At 38.4% G+C, this 15,017-nt stretch overlaps 2 protein-coding genes across 10 annotated transcripts in view; one reads left to right on the forward strand and one right to left on the reverse strand.

Annotated features, from left to right (window-relative positions):
- The window catches only part of LOC145500894 (neuropeptide FF receptor 1-like), a 45,333-nt gene extending 38,445 nt beyond the window's left edge, over positions 1 to 6,888 (forward strand). For all 8 annotated transcript variants that reach the window (XM_081480441.1, XM_081480467.1, XM_081480433.1 and 5 more), the window contains 3 exons: positions 448 to 639; positions 3,364 to 3,855; positions 4,492 to 6,888. In XM_081480441.1, coding sequence (XP_081336567.1) covers positions 448 to 639; positions 3,364 to 3,855; positions 4,492 to 4,730 — 923 coding nt within the window. In that variant the 3' untranslated portion in view covers positions 4,731 to 6,888. The remainder of the gene's footprint in view (positions 1 to 447; positions 640 to 3,363; positions 3,856 to 4,491) is intronic.
- Positions 6,889 to 8,100: 1,212 nt separating this feature from the next.
- Positions 8,101 to 14,987, reverse strand: LOC145500977 (ankyrin repeat and SOCS box protein 7-like). Of its 2 annotated transcripts, XM_081480553.1 has the most exons (3): positions 14,005 to 14,987; positions 11,376 to 11,499; positions 8,101 to 9,568 (listed from the first exon to the last, which is right to left on the reverse strand). In XM_081480553.1, the coding sequence occupies exons 1-3, from the start codon at positions 14,846 to 14,848 to the stop codon at positions 9,457 to 9,459; spliced, it is 1,080 nt and encodes a 359-aa protein (XP_081336679.1). In that variant the 5' UTR covers positions 14,849 to 14,987; the 3' UTR covers positions 8,101 to 9,456. The 2 variants fall into 2 exon arrangements, with proteins under 2 accessions (XP_081336679.1, XP_081336686.1); XM_081480560.1 differs by lacking the exon at positions 11,376 to 11,499 and having other exon boundaries at positions 14,005 to 14,986.
- Positions 14,988 to 15,017: the final 30 nt, after the last annotated feature.

Raw genomic sequence — 15,017 nt, forward strand, 5'->3', positions numbered from 1 at the left:
GCGGCTGAAGGGGCTGAGAAGGAGCTGTCCTCGACTAGAGAGACTGTTCTTCTATCCTCTTTCTTCCCGCATTCTCTTCGCCTCTTCCTCGACTAGAGAACCTATTCACAGCAAACATGTCTGGGGTTTCTGTAACGCCTTAGGAGTTCACAGTATATTTTAATTAGTTCTATTAATTGACTGTCAACCATCATTATTCTGCATGGCCGCCTGTCAGCTTGACAGTATATATAGGCATTGATAATGAAGTCGAATTATACATCGCTCATATGTTTTTTCAGTTCAATCGACAGTTGTAATAGAGATTTGTACTTGTTAATTAGTTTTCTTGTTCTTTGGGGAAAACACTTTTAATCTAAACTGTTTGTTTTTAGGAGGGCTCGAGTTGTAATCGTTCAGTAGTCTTCCGTTGCAATAATACATCTTTGTTTTTCTTTTCCTATTCAGGGTCGGTTGGCAATGTTATGGTTTGCGCTGTGGTGTATAAGAACCAAAGAATGCAGACAGCCATGAACCTGTTTCTTGTGAATTTGGCAGTGTGGGATATACTTGTGTGCTTATTCAACATTCCGTTCACATTGATTTACAATCAGTTAAAGTCTTGGCCTTTTGGACTCTTCTGGTGCAAGACAATGCCGAGTAAGTAATGTCCGTTAGTTCAAGTATAACATAATTCGTTACGTAATATCCGCAGTTTGTTTTCTTTCATGAAGTCACATACTCAAGAAAGGAACTGTAATCGATTGGTTGTCTGAATTTCGCTGCTCAGCTTGCAGAACAAAAGTGGGAAGGGGCACAGATAATGTACCATTTAACATTTTACGAACAATCTTAAGCCTTTCTAATTAGCCCTTGACAGTTTGCTTTAGTGTGTTTTTCATGAAATCGCGTATTTGTTAAATTTATGCACTTTTATATAGGGACAAATAAATACCGACGTTTTGCATGCTTGCACCCACATTTGGCAGGTACCGATAACCATTTAACATTTTGCGAACAATTTTGAACTTTTGTAATAAGACCTTGACGCTTAACAGTTAGCTTTGGTGTTTTTTTTCTTTTTTTTTTGAAACCGTACGCATTTGATAACTTAATGCACTTTTCATTAGGGGCAAATAAACACCGTCGGTTCGCATGCTTGCACCCACGTTCGGCAGTTACCATTTAGCATTTCACGAGCAGTTTTGAGCCTTTCTAATAAAACCTTTACGCCTAACAGTTCGCTTTGGTGTGATTTTTTGAAACCGTATTTGTTAACTTATGTATGCACTTTCTCATTAACCGCAAATAAATACCGACGTTTCGCATGTTTGCACCCACATTCGTAGGTCAACACGGTCAGATCTCCCTTCAGACAAGAGAGATATCAAAAGGGGCTTATTGAACAGACATAATGTAAAGTTCCTTGTCAGTGGTCTGTTTTAAGAACGCGATAACCAGTAACTGTTTTCCCGTAATGTACTTAAAACTAGCTACGAGTCCTACGATTTGTGACATTTATGCTTTGCGCTATGCTTTGCGCTATAGTGTTGTGGTATCCGCGCCAATTTTGCGAGTATGCAATTAATGACGTTCCAAGACAAAAGGGTGTGTTTGTTGACACCGAGAGCCTCTTTCTCTATCATTTGTGTATATTATCAGTTCTAATGGCAGCGATTTACCAGACTGAAATCTTATCAGTCAACAACAGACCACATTAGTAAGGAGTGACCATAGCTGTTAAAGAGATTTTAAAATTGGCTTTGAAACTCACCAAGAATACGCTACTCTGTTCATATCCATCGATCTTTTTGCTTCTACCGCCGGCCTTGATTGCTTGTAAATGTTACTTTCCGTTAAGAGCCAGTGAGTATTCAATAGAACGACGAAAAGATTCGAAAAACAAGAGGCTTTGATTAGTTAGGTGAAACGAATAAAATCATATAGAAAAGGGAATAAATGAAAAAAATGCGGATCAAGGCATAAACGATTTTATCCGATTGTGGATACTACTGGAAATCATGTTTTGCAAGCGCATACCTAACATTTTTTTGACAACGACGAGATTTCTTTTACATTCTGCAATTTACTCAGCAAATGTTTTCAGTAGTTTCACTGAATCAAAGTCGAAATATCCTCTAGATGATTTCTTTAAGATAAAGTGAATTCAGTCACACGGCTAGAAACGCGAAGATGGTGTAATTTAAAAAGCTTATCAAGAATTTAAGGTGATTTCAAGTACCTCAGCACTAATCCCTGCCAATATGTAGTCAAGCCTTCACCCATCCCTTTTGGTTTATTGTTACTTTGTAGGGCTTTTTTTCTTAACTATTTGCTTGTAGCTAATCTCCGACTTGAACTCGGAGTAACATTGTACAACGCAAAAATATACAAATTAGAAGACTGACGGCTGGCCCAATGAGAATTTTTATGCTTTCAAGTTTAAGGAGCTTTTCAACCTAGAAATAGCCTGCCACCACTTCAGCTAGTGTTAATTTACTCGAGGGTACATGTATTTAAATAGCAAGTATGCTATCTTTACTTATCTGTCTTTATCGTCACTTGAATACGCAGTTAAAACGACCGTTGTTTCAGGGATAGGGCGCCTTAAATAAAATAATCACTTTATTTAAGTGTTGGTGTATTTAGCACTAATGTGCTAATTGGGGACACTGTAAATAAGTAAACAAATATTTCAAATATAACATAAACTATTAAGAATCCCAACTGGTGGGAGGCTGACCAGTTGGCTATATACACAACGCGGCCGAGGAGTTGAACTCGGGGCTTCCGAGAGCAAATCCAGACAGCGGTAGGGCGGAGGATTTGAACCAGGGACCTCCAGATTTCAAATCCAGCGCCCTAAACCACTCGGCCACGCCGCCTCCCCGCAAAAGACAGACTGAACACTTTGTTGCTCGTTTAATGTGTCAGTTACGAGAATCTGAAGTTGCATCTGAAAGGACCAGCAGTGACCACTTCGAGGAAATATACTTCAAATAAACACAGACCGAAATTGGGGTTTAATTTCTACGGATAATCAATATCCATTACTGGGAAAAGGGGTAAAGGGAACTGTAAAGAAAATTTTAAAAAGTGAAGAAGAAAAAACTTTGGAAGACTTTCACATAATGCGAAATAAAAGCACTGATGTAAAATTCAATGGAAAGTATATTTGAGTAAAACTGCACCTATATCAAGTATTCCTGTTAGCTCTTGCTCGTAGTCGATTACACTCCATATTCCTGTTACCTGTCTGATAAACAATGTGAGGAAATGATATATTGATCATTATTGTTCCAAGGTATGATCATCCTAATCTCACGAAGCCGGTCGTTTTCCGGTTCAGCTGGGTTTTGCTCACCACATTGTATTTTTGTTTAGCCTTGCAGGTTATGAATCTCAGTGCATCTACTGGTTCGCTGGTAGCCATCACCATTGAACGTTATCGTGCAATCTGCCTTCCATTCACACCACCCCTGTCAAAATTTCAAGCGAAGCTAATAATAGCAGTCGTTTCAATGACCTCCTTTCTGGTCGCCCTGCCTGAAGTGGGGGCTTACCAGCTAGGTCCACCATTTGGCTGCGGGGAATTTTTCCCAACCCCAACTCTAAGAAAGGCATATTCGCTTCTTCTCTTCCTGGCCTGCTACCTGTTACCGCTGTTGTTTATTGCCCCAGCTTACACAAGGATGATCTATAAATTATGGAACGACCGAGACGAAAACTCTCCAGGCAGTGGAGTGTCCGAGGATCCCAAAAACAGTAAAAGAAAACGAAACGTTCTCAAGATGATGGTCATTGTTGTCGTATGTTATGCTATTTGTATGATGCCTACGTATGCCATGTTCCTGTGGCTTGACTTCGGTTTAACAGGTAAATAAAAGATCATGATATGGAAAAAAATTATAAAGCTATTTTAGTTAAGCTTATTTCTTCTTGATGTGAAATCTTTGAAGAATTTTGAATTACAAGTGCAAAAAGAGAAGCCACATCAACAACAAAAACAACGATTGCTCCTCGCCTTTTTTTGCTGTTTTGAAAAGGTGATGATCACGCTCTGAAATGCTGAGACTTTCAGTAACTGTTAATCAGACACTTAGATGTGCCAACTGCTACGTTTTTGACAGAATTTCTCGATTTCTGTTTTGAGTTTTCATGAATAGCATTAATGTCAGAATAAGTTGTTTTTAGATTCCATTATCATTTAGGTTAACTTCCATCGACTTACTTTTTTCCTGACTCAGTCTTGAGAAAATAGCGAACTCCATAATCATGTCATGTCAACGGTGTCCGTTAATAGAACGAAAATCCCAAAGAACGGGGCACTTTCCCACCATACACTACATCGGAGTATAATGTTGTACATCTGCTGAACTAGAGAACTAGAGAGTAATTTGTCATTCACAAGATCGCATTAGAAATTCAACATGTGTAAAATACATTGTGAGTCAAGGTTTCTAATTCTTAAATGTTTTTTTTTTTTTTTTTTGTATCCACTATTTTTTCTAGGAGATCCACCGTTTTACTTCTTTACACTACTTGGTTTTACGCAGATCGTAAACTTCTTCAACAGCTGTGTGAACCCTATCATTTACTGGTGCCTTAGTGATCAGTTCTCTAAAGGATTCAAGAAAATTTTACGGTGCCACAAATTCGGTTCATGGACTAGACAACATTCGTCTACGTCGTCATCTGAGCCAAACGTTCAATCTGCTGCTAATCCCAACACTGTACCCACAAAAGTATGACGTGAGGGTGAGACGCAATGAATAGGGGCTGCACGAAGATGGTTGTCTAGTTAGTTCAACGTGAACGTTGTAGAACGGCAGCGTCAATTCTCCATGGCGTTTACATTGAGAATGTGACAGGAATCCGAATCAGCATAGAGCTGGCCGAGCACTCTACCGGCAAGGATTTATACTGTGACAAGCATGTGACAAAATGTAACGGTGTTGTTTCACACAACGCTGGAAACTTTTGAAACCGTCGCCACGTTACAAGAGATCTACATTGCAGTGGACTACAGTTGGAGCAGGATTTGGAGGGACAGAAATAACAGTAATGCGCTCTTTGAGCCAATTCTCTATTTTCCAATTGCCCATAATTCACTCTGTTCGCTCCCCAAATTTTGCATAAACTATTGTTGTGAAATGCTCTTGGGAATATGCAGACCTCCCAAGAGTATTTGACAACAATGGTTTATACAAAATTTGGGGGGGCAAACAGAGTGAATTAAGGCCAATTGGAAGAATAGAAGAATAGAGAATGCAAAGGCAAAGACTTTAATTTGCAGCTGAGTGTACGACGAAAGTTAAGATTGGGAATCCTGTGATCCGAAAAACGCGTAAGAACAAAACGGTTTTACGGTTGGAAGAGGGCTTAGCACTTGATGATGGATACATATTTTATGCCCGACATAATGGTGTCAAGCTGTGTCAGAACTCCGGCACTGACGTTACTGGGGAATAGGCGGGCTCTAACTACCGATATAAACCGTGAATGCATGGCCACCTATGCTCGCCAAAAAGCCGTTACAAAGAGGGCAAAGTTGAAGCTATGCCTACATATTTTAGAAGAAAGAGTCAAATTATTAGTTGGTTATTGCTGCGATACGCATCCTAAACTGAGCAATCCCTCTAGCTGGACAAAGTTTTAGTTACTTAGGCAAAAACAAAAATATGTTAACGTTCGAATAACAAGAAAGGACTAAAAACTGAGTGAGTGTCTAAAGTTAAGATGACAAAAAACTAGCAGTAATGCCCTGGTTGTATATATATATCGCAGTTTAAACTGAATACTCTGTTATTTTAAGCTATTTTCGTACTTTTATTTAGTATTTTGGCGAATAGCGCCTTGTACATGTATATATTTAGCATCTCCGCAAATAAAGAACAATAACCTATTCGAAATCAATAATTTCTTGATTCTCGGTTCCAGAGGTACGTTTAACTGCTGGCAGTCGGTCTTTTCTCTTATAGCGTCAGACAAGTATCAATACACTCTTTTCATTGAAATTTTCGAAAATTTTCAGAATATTTTAAGAATAAACCCGAGGCTGAGATTTTGAAAATAACACAATTTCGTGTGCTGAAAATTTGTAAATATAATATAATTATCTGATTATATGTTTTTAACTAAACCGTATAAAATTCTACCTTTATCTAAACGGCACAACAAGCCAAAAAGCATCAAAAACAGCACTAGCCGCATGTTCGATACTTAGAACAATTCTGCAAGACGTTCTGTGTGTCATATCAAGCTTTATTCCCTGCAGACTGGCTTCAAAATTACTTCAACGCCATCAAAACAAATAAACCCGAAATGTCATATGCTGTATTTAATCTAAGAATTTTCACAAGAATATTATCAGCCTGAAATTAAATTTAAAAAAAGTGTACGCAACAGGGTGGTACGGATAAGAAGAGGTTAGGGAGAGACGAACTTTTCGTCTTGTGAGTGCTGCGTCCACGTCTCGTCTCAGTGTCTTCTAGTCTGATAATCCCTGCCTGATTTCTAGAGAAAAACAGACTGCCAGCTGTCTAGAACGAAGGAGAGAAGTCTTCATGCGTACTTCCCTAGCACGAACTTTGTGTAATCTACATGTAGCGTCCGCAGTTCACAATCTCCTCGCAGGCTATAGACTTGCCCACAGGTCGAGCAACGAAAGCCGAACTCGGAGAACAAGAAATATCTGCGACGCCCAAAACTTGAGAACGAAGAGCGCGAGGCGGAGAAACGTAAGCTCGACCTTCGCACTACTCAGCGAAGGACTTTAGGAAGTCTACTCGCAAGCGCAATTGGCCTCGTCACCTTTTAACTTAATTAAACCAGTAGTGACAAGGAGAGTTTCGTGACCGATCCTATCAACCTGCAGATGCCTTTATGCTTTTACGTAGCGTGGTTTTGCCCCCCCCCACTAAGAAGCTTCAGCTAAATGCTCTATTTTTCCGGCTAATGGCGCTCGGTTTATCCAGAAAAGACGACTAAAATGCTTGGATAATGCTTATGATTTATGCACATGCTTATTGTATCAGTTTTAACGCTTTTACAATTTAAAAATATACCAGCAGGGGTTTCATTGAATGACGTGTTAAGCAGGATGGCAATTGGTTTTTACAGGCAGGTAAAACTTTGTGAATTGAACTGCTTTCTTATATAAGAACTTTTTTTCTTGATGGTCAAACCACGCGGGAAAAATCGTCCTCACAGCCGGTTAATTTGCCCGGTGCCTGGCCCGTAATAAAACCCCTGTATAACTGATAAGTCGACTGACAGTAAAGGTCTCTACCCCCGAAAATTTTCTCAAACAAACAAGTCTTTTTAAAACATTTCAAACTTTAAACCGCTGACAAACAACAATCTTCACTCTGCTTCTAATTACGCCTCGACTGCATGCTTAGCGCACAGAAAAGATTGCGTGATCTTTTATCGAGTTTCGGCCTTTATTTTCTCGTAAAAACATATTTCATTCTAACAACTTATATATCTCATTCTACTTTTATTTTTTTCTCAAAAAAAAAAAGGAAGAAGAAAGAACGAAATCATGAAATGATTCGGTTTTTCACTCAGTGACTCGAACACCAAACCAGTACAAAACTAAGCTTCGGTAAACATCATTTGGCGCACTTTGAAAGGCTAAATGAGTTTGTAACGTCAGGGGGCGCGCGACGTTGTACACAGCCAAGGGAGCGTTAAACCCGGACAGCGAAAGAATACTGAGAAGGACCTCAGCACCGAAAAACGCTCAACTCGAAGGTCCGAACACGCTTATATCCGGGCTTTCTAGTTATATGCTCAAAACTACAGCGGTTGTTTTTGTTTTTGTTCTTGTTTATTTGGAAAACCAAAAGGGAGTCTAGACACTTCCTAGCGCATTATATTTTCAGTCTGAGTGACCAAAAAGCTTGGTTTGAACTGCATTGATCGGTCAAATGCTTGTCAAGTACCCTACGTCTTAGGACATTTATCAATCGCATTCTACGAAAATCTTATGCATTAAGCTTACATTGGGTTTGGGCAGAAGCATATCACCTGGTTTGGGTATCGATCGGTTTCCATACCAAACATTGTTCACTATTATTTCAAAATGACGGACGAGGACGACAAACATTTTCCAGCTTTGAAGGTTGAAAATAAGTTTTACGAACGTCACCTGTTATAAAAGAACTTTAAAAAAACCATGCCAATTTTCTCGAGGAATGCCCACATGCGAGCTTCAACCTTGAGGCTTACAGCTTAAATTTTAACTTTAATTTTACTGCAGCCTAATGCTAGTTGCAAGAAAGCATCTAACTTTAAACTAGCTGGCAATCTTATCGAGAACCAAATACGAACATTTCTGTTCTTCACTTACCATTAATTTTTCTTTCATCTTTGATTTTGTTCTCCAGTTGACAGAGCCGTCCTCTAGCTTCACTTTCTGCCTCTCTGTAGTTTCTGCCAGTACGCTAAATCTGAAGAATTCAGCATCAAAGTTAACGAGAGTTTCGTGCTTGTTCGGTTAGAAAAACGGTTTCCTTTTTAACAAGATAGCAAGGTACCCCACTAATCCGTTTACCTGTAAGGATGTGAGGTTAAAGGGGCGAAATAACGAGAATTTTGTAACAAACTTTACACAAAGGCGTCCTAACTTGCCACTCACGGACTGCTCACTTGAAAACACCACGTGTTCACACGGCAACTTGTCGTGTTTGCCAAGCGACAAGTCATGACATCATTTAACAACTAGCAGCCTTTGCGGGAGAAGAAACAAGGCGACGATTTGACATATTTGACCTTTCTGTTTGTAAATGTCTGACTTTTTTCAAGACATTACATAATCTGTATGCGACAAATATAAATTTTCCGATTAACATGCAAGAGTTTTCACTTTCATCAACCAAGGGGTTGTTATCTACAACGTAAAGATGTTTATCATCGATTGTAGCAATTACTTTTTTTGTGTCTGGAAAATTGAAAAAAACAGTAAGTTATAGCAATGCTAACGTTTTCGTGTCATAATTTAACTGGCGCTTTGGTGTGAGTGTTTACAAGAAATTCCCCTCCTCGTCAACATATAAAAAAATCAATTTGAAATTTGGTTTGCCAAAACAAAGCTGAATTACTACATCTAAATGCTGTATGCAGGTCAGGTCAGAGGTACATATGTGAACAAATCTTTATTCATTCACAGACCGTCTATACATGAATCAATGATGAATAGATTACACTTGCACATAACAATGATTTTTTTATTTTTATCCCTTTAATCTGACACCGAGCAAAATAAAATGAAACTACAAACATCAATAACTTTCTAAAAAGTGAAATATTTGACAACAAGATTACAACAACAATATCAACATCAAGTCATGTCTAAGAATGTATCAATGAGTTAAACAGTGTATTGATGTCTACTACTTAAGTCTACAAACACTTAAAAAAAAATTGGCAAAATGTTGTTACATTGAATTGGAAAAAGTTCAAGTAAAAATGTTAAGGTTTCAAGAAAAATGCAAAACAATCTTGATAACAAAAAGTAAAAGATGTGCCACTTGAGTGGAATAAAACTCCCAAGTTATCTGGTTTGTAATTTCCCAGACAGTAACTGAAAAATAAATAGAGATAAATTTACATTGTAAAACTATGTAAAACATCTTCTCTAGTAAAAGTAAGCTAACTATGTAATACACTAAAACTACTTTCCTTAGTCATCAGTACATGTAATTATCACTTTCAGAGGTTTCTGGCGTGGGGAGGACTGTTTTATCCTTACTTTGTACATGATAGTTGTTTAATTTGGAACCAATTGCCAAAATAAAGCACTACGAACTTTATACTGTATCTCACTCTTTTTACACATAGCACATCCAAATGCCGTTAAGTCAGGAGCGGATCAAGGATTTTTCTTAGGAGGGGGTGCACCACTAAGGAAATGGTGTAACTGACTGGCAAGGTAAACAAATTTTAAAAGTGAATACAAAGAAGAAGGCTTCATCTCAGGGGGGGGGGGGTACCCCAACACCTTCCCCCTAGATCTGCCCCTGTTGGTTGATGATGAGTAAGTGACAAAGACCAGAAGGTACATGTACATCAGAAAACCTATCATACACTTAAATAAAGTTTTGTTTACCATCCTTGTTTCTGTCGAGCTAAGGAAACAGGAGTGGAAGTTTGGAGAACAGGAAATGCTGTGGTAACAGTAGCAACAGACAAGTATCTCTACACTCTTTCCGAGTTATGCCAACTCCATTACTTGATAGAAACAGAGAAAAATTTAATGTTTCCAATTTATTTTAGGAAATACTGCGGGAAAATGAACGGAAAAACATTTGCTTATCTTAATTACCAAACTGTAAATCTTCATCACTCATGGTATGATTAGACTGTACACCAATAGTTTACGCTAATTCTGTGTTTCTATGAAGCTATAAAGAGTGGCTTTTAGCACATGCTTTCTTAAAGGGTGCTTTGTAATATCTATTTTTTATTTATTTTATGTTTTAATAAGTAGCTTTTAAACGCAGACCATTTTTTTTCAGGACGACAAATGTGCTACATTGGATACAGGTATCACCTGCTAGTCAAGTTATGTGGGAATCAATAGCCATATGCTAGCTTTACATAGATATCTGTATGGTTTTTTTTTCCTTTTTTCAAATGTTAAACATTGAATCAGGCTTCTAAACAAAGGAACAAAAATTATGAAAGTGCAGTTGCATGTACATTTATCCCCAAAATGGGGCCTGTAAAATGTCTCGCACAAATTATTTTCACATCAGATTCCCAAGATTACATTTAATGCTAGTTTCCCCACTTATATCTAAATTGCAAACCTGACATACAAAAAGATTTTTGTTAACCTATATTTTGCAACAAGAGCACACACTACGAACTAAGCAGATTCTTGCAAAATAATAATTATTATCACTTCCAATTTTTTGCTACATAACCTCACAGCACTGATATTAATTTTGAAAAGAAAAAGCTCGTATTGTTGCAGTCATGGCTGCCAAGTGAAATCACAAATGTGTGACAAGAAAAAACATTTGCCAAGTACTGCATTATGCAATCAAATTAAACTGTGATTGTTCGGTTTTTACATGTTCAGTTGGTATCTAAAATATACATGTACATGGATCTACACATGTATATGTATGTTTCCTTAGCTTTTCAAATGTTGTGTTAAAAAAGTGCAAATCTAGTGCTCCTCTTCCAAACAGTGCTAGGGTTGATAACAGATTAAAATTTTATCCTAAAGTTCTAGTTGTCTTTTTGTCCCCTGACGCAAGCCCTTATGTGAAACAGACTCCATTCACACGGGGTATGAGGCAAGGGCTATGTACACTTTCAGGCCATTTTTTTTAAAGTTACAGAGTACATGTAGCTCTTTGAGGTTTCCAAATTAGTCATACTTGTAGAGAAGAAATTCCTTCATTATATTTGATACTGGTAGCTTTGCTATATCTTCAAGGCGTTTGGCACCTAGGGCCTCCCGAATAACAAAACGGCAAGAATCTTGTAAACTCCTTGGATTTTCTGACAAGTAAAGAAAACACAAATTAGAAAATTACAATAATTTTTCACATTAAAACATGGCATAGTTTGTTCCATTGGCAGGGCACCAGACTACCGAGCAAGGCATAGTTGGTGCCGTTGTGGTCTGGCTTGTTGTCATATGTACATATATGGTAGATATAAGGGTAGGTGGGTGGGTGGGTAAAAAAACTGATAGCAACAGGGCTGGACACCAGCACTTGCCTGCTTGCCCAGGCGAATGTCTAAAAAGTCGGGCGAGTGCAAATCATCGATCGCTTGCCCATTTGGGGAGTACAATTTTCGTTGCCAAGAAATTATTTAAATTGCAAAATAAATACTGTTCTTTTACATTCCATTTTGATGCGAAAATCCCTCAACATAAACTTACAATTTCTATTTTACAAAGTTTTATATTCCAAACTGTCTAATAAATTGATGCTGAAAGGCAACATTGGACTTCGTAAATAGACAAATGATTATGGCTTCCTCCTATTGATAACTACACAATGTATGTACTTGTACAAAGTGATACTGCTGGTCGTTATCGAGCCATCGGTGAACAGGTAAACATGGTGCCCAAGGACCGCTCCTGAGAAGAACAGACATGTTTTCTCGCAAACTGCAGGGATCTCACAAAGATTCATCAATAAAAAACTATTTGAAATATAAAGTAAGTGCCTCCATTGTGTTTTCTTGGAATTAAAGGTCTTTAAATATAATTTTCCATTGAAGAAATAATCATCAGTCTGCCACTTGCTCAAGGATGTTGCGAACAAATTGTTTTCACATACTTTCCCAACACTCTGATCAATGTGTGTTCTTCTGGTAAGTTTAAAAATGGAGTAAACTCATCGCGGCCAAAATGTGGAAATATCTTTCTGGAGTTTCTAAAGTTGTTGACGAGAAAAAATCGAAAAAGCCCCGAAAGCTTCCTGTGATATGAGGGAATACGAGAAGACAAGGAGCAGGAAGTTTTCTATGAAATGGCAAGTTGGCCGGCCATGTTTAAAGTATGATGAGGAGAAAGGTATGATTTGTGAGTGGTGTCTTGAGAACAAACAAGACTTTGGTCACACGGAATGTCATAAACTCAACTAGATTTATCAATGGCTGCACTAGCTACAAAATGGAGTCAATTTCATCGTAAAAATAGTAAAACTAAAATGGTTGGAGGGGGGGGGGGGGGAACTTTTGGGCGAGTGAAAACTGGTCTGGGTGAGTGCTATCAAAATGAAATGTCCAACCCTGTAGCAACTGTCAAGGGAACAAATCTGATCTCTTCCTTGAGTTGATTTGAACGGTGCAATAGAATATTTACTGAACACCTGAAAATTACACTACAGTATATGCATATGTACTACATGTATTTATATAAGTTGTGGCTCAATTCTACTTCCAGTGTGACCATCTAGAGGGAGGTTTTCTCATAAAGAAGTTCTCATCAGTTCAAAAAGTCGTGCCCGTCTGTAAAAACCAGTTACCCTCCCACTTAAAATGTTAATGAAACTCCTGTAAATCAAGCGATTGTAATAACTTTCTGAGTTGGGCATAAAGGGTAGTGGGTTGCACTCATTGGCACCTTCACATCATCCTGAGAAACAGCAATCTTTGGCAAACTTAAACAAAATAAACATTCAGTTGGTAATTTTTGGGGATTGCTCCTGATTATCAGTTGTCAACTGCACTTTGAACTCTTTGGACACCTTTAAGAAAATTCAAAAGTTGATCCAAAACACTAAAATTTGTAAAAAAAAAATATATATATATTTGATATCTCTGAATATTTTCATAACACAGCCATAATTTTTTTTGGCACAGTATCCTAACTCTGCAGTGGCATGATTTTTCTTTGCTCATACAGCTGCCTAAAGACTCATGAGTATACTGGAAATTTCAATACACTTATGATTATCAGGAAAAAAGTGTATGTTGAAAGTCCCTCAAAGCCTTAGTTTTTGACTCAGTTCTCAATACTTGATTCAGGCAATCACGAAGTACTGAGAATCAGGTAACCTGTGTACATGTACACTTTCATTCAGTGTGAGGTTATTGCAAGACAATGAACAACTAAGAGTAATTTCGAAAGGGACCATTTTCAGTTTCATAGATAATTATTTTGAAAACTGTTATGATAGATCTGACATGTCTTTGCCTGCAAAGACAGGTCTCCGCTACATTAGGTTCTCTTGGAGGGAAGAAACTCCTTTAGAACTTACAGCTAGTCTTGGATATGTTTCCTTGTGAGCTTGAATATGGTACATTGTAGATTTACAATGCAAAGCTGTAATATTTACATTTCACTCTATACACTTAAGATAACAGGAGAGGCTTCTTAGTATAAATTAATTTTCACTAAGTGTACAATGTACATGTAGTTGTTGATTGCACTATTTGATTGTCTCTGCATCCATGAATCAACCCGTACTTAACATAAACCTACTACCGTATATATTAATAAAGATAGAATATACTTATTTCTAAAGAATTTGTTTTGTGTACACTTACTTGATACACTGATAAGAAAATCCAAACAGGCTTTGTCTGCAGTGTTTACATTGTACATCATTCTTGCTATCGCCAAAGGTGTAAGTCCTTCATCGTTGAAAACATTTGTATCTGCTCCAAACTTATACAGCAAGCGTGCCAAGGGTTCGCTGTTTCTTAGCGCTGCTAAGTGAAGAGGAGTTTGGCCATCCTCGGGCCTTTTGATACTTGTGAGTGCACCATGCTCAACCAGCATTCGAACACAATTAACATTACCTTTTATAACGGCATAACGGAGGGGGAAGCCGAACTGAACGTCGATGTTAGCTCCCCAGTTTAATAAAACCCGAATCGAACTTGTTCTTTCACGAATGATGGCTAGTTGAAGCGCCGTTGTGCCTTTGTCGCTCAAGGCGTCGACGTAACCTTTCGATTCTAGAAGAAGTTCGACAAATGAGTCCCTACCGTAGTGTGCAGCGACGTGAAGAGGTGTCCAGCCATCTTCGCTTCTTGCATCGACAAGCTTTTCTTTGTCTAATCCTTTGAAATCTAACAACAATTTAGCGATTCTTGTTCGCCCGTGCATCGCTGCGTAATGTAACGCAGTGAAACCTCCAACAAAATCACGCGCAAATGCGTCCCCTCCTTTCTCGAGGAGTACTCTGAGGGCACGTTCTTTCCCTCTGCTGGCCGCTAAATGCAATAAAGTCCAACCATTCGCGTCCATTTGATTAGCGGAGGCACCATCTTTGATGAGATCCCGCACTAGTTTCACATTGCCACTAGCAACAGCTTCCCTCAGTCGCGCACTCATTGGATTTTCCATCGTCCATTCCCTTCTCCTCGGTCGTTTTCGCAACATCATGAATAACTAAGAAAAGTGCGGCATATTGATCGATGTTCAAACTGGTCTTCACGATAAGCAATATCCCTACTTCGAATTAATTGTCATCACACCTCAACACATTCGAACAACGACGCCATACTTCCTTCCAGCAATTCTGCGCAGACGTTTACCACAACAACCGCCAGAC

The sequence above is a fragment of the Orbicella franksi genome, chromosome 1 (genome assembly GCF_964199315.1).
Source record: "Orbicella franksi chromosome 1, jaOrbFran1.1, whole genome shotgun sequence".
Classification (NCBI taxonomy): domain Eukaryota; kingdom Metazoa; phylum Cnidaria; class Anthozoa; order Scleractinia; family Merulinidae; genus Orbicella; species Orbicella franksi.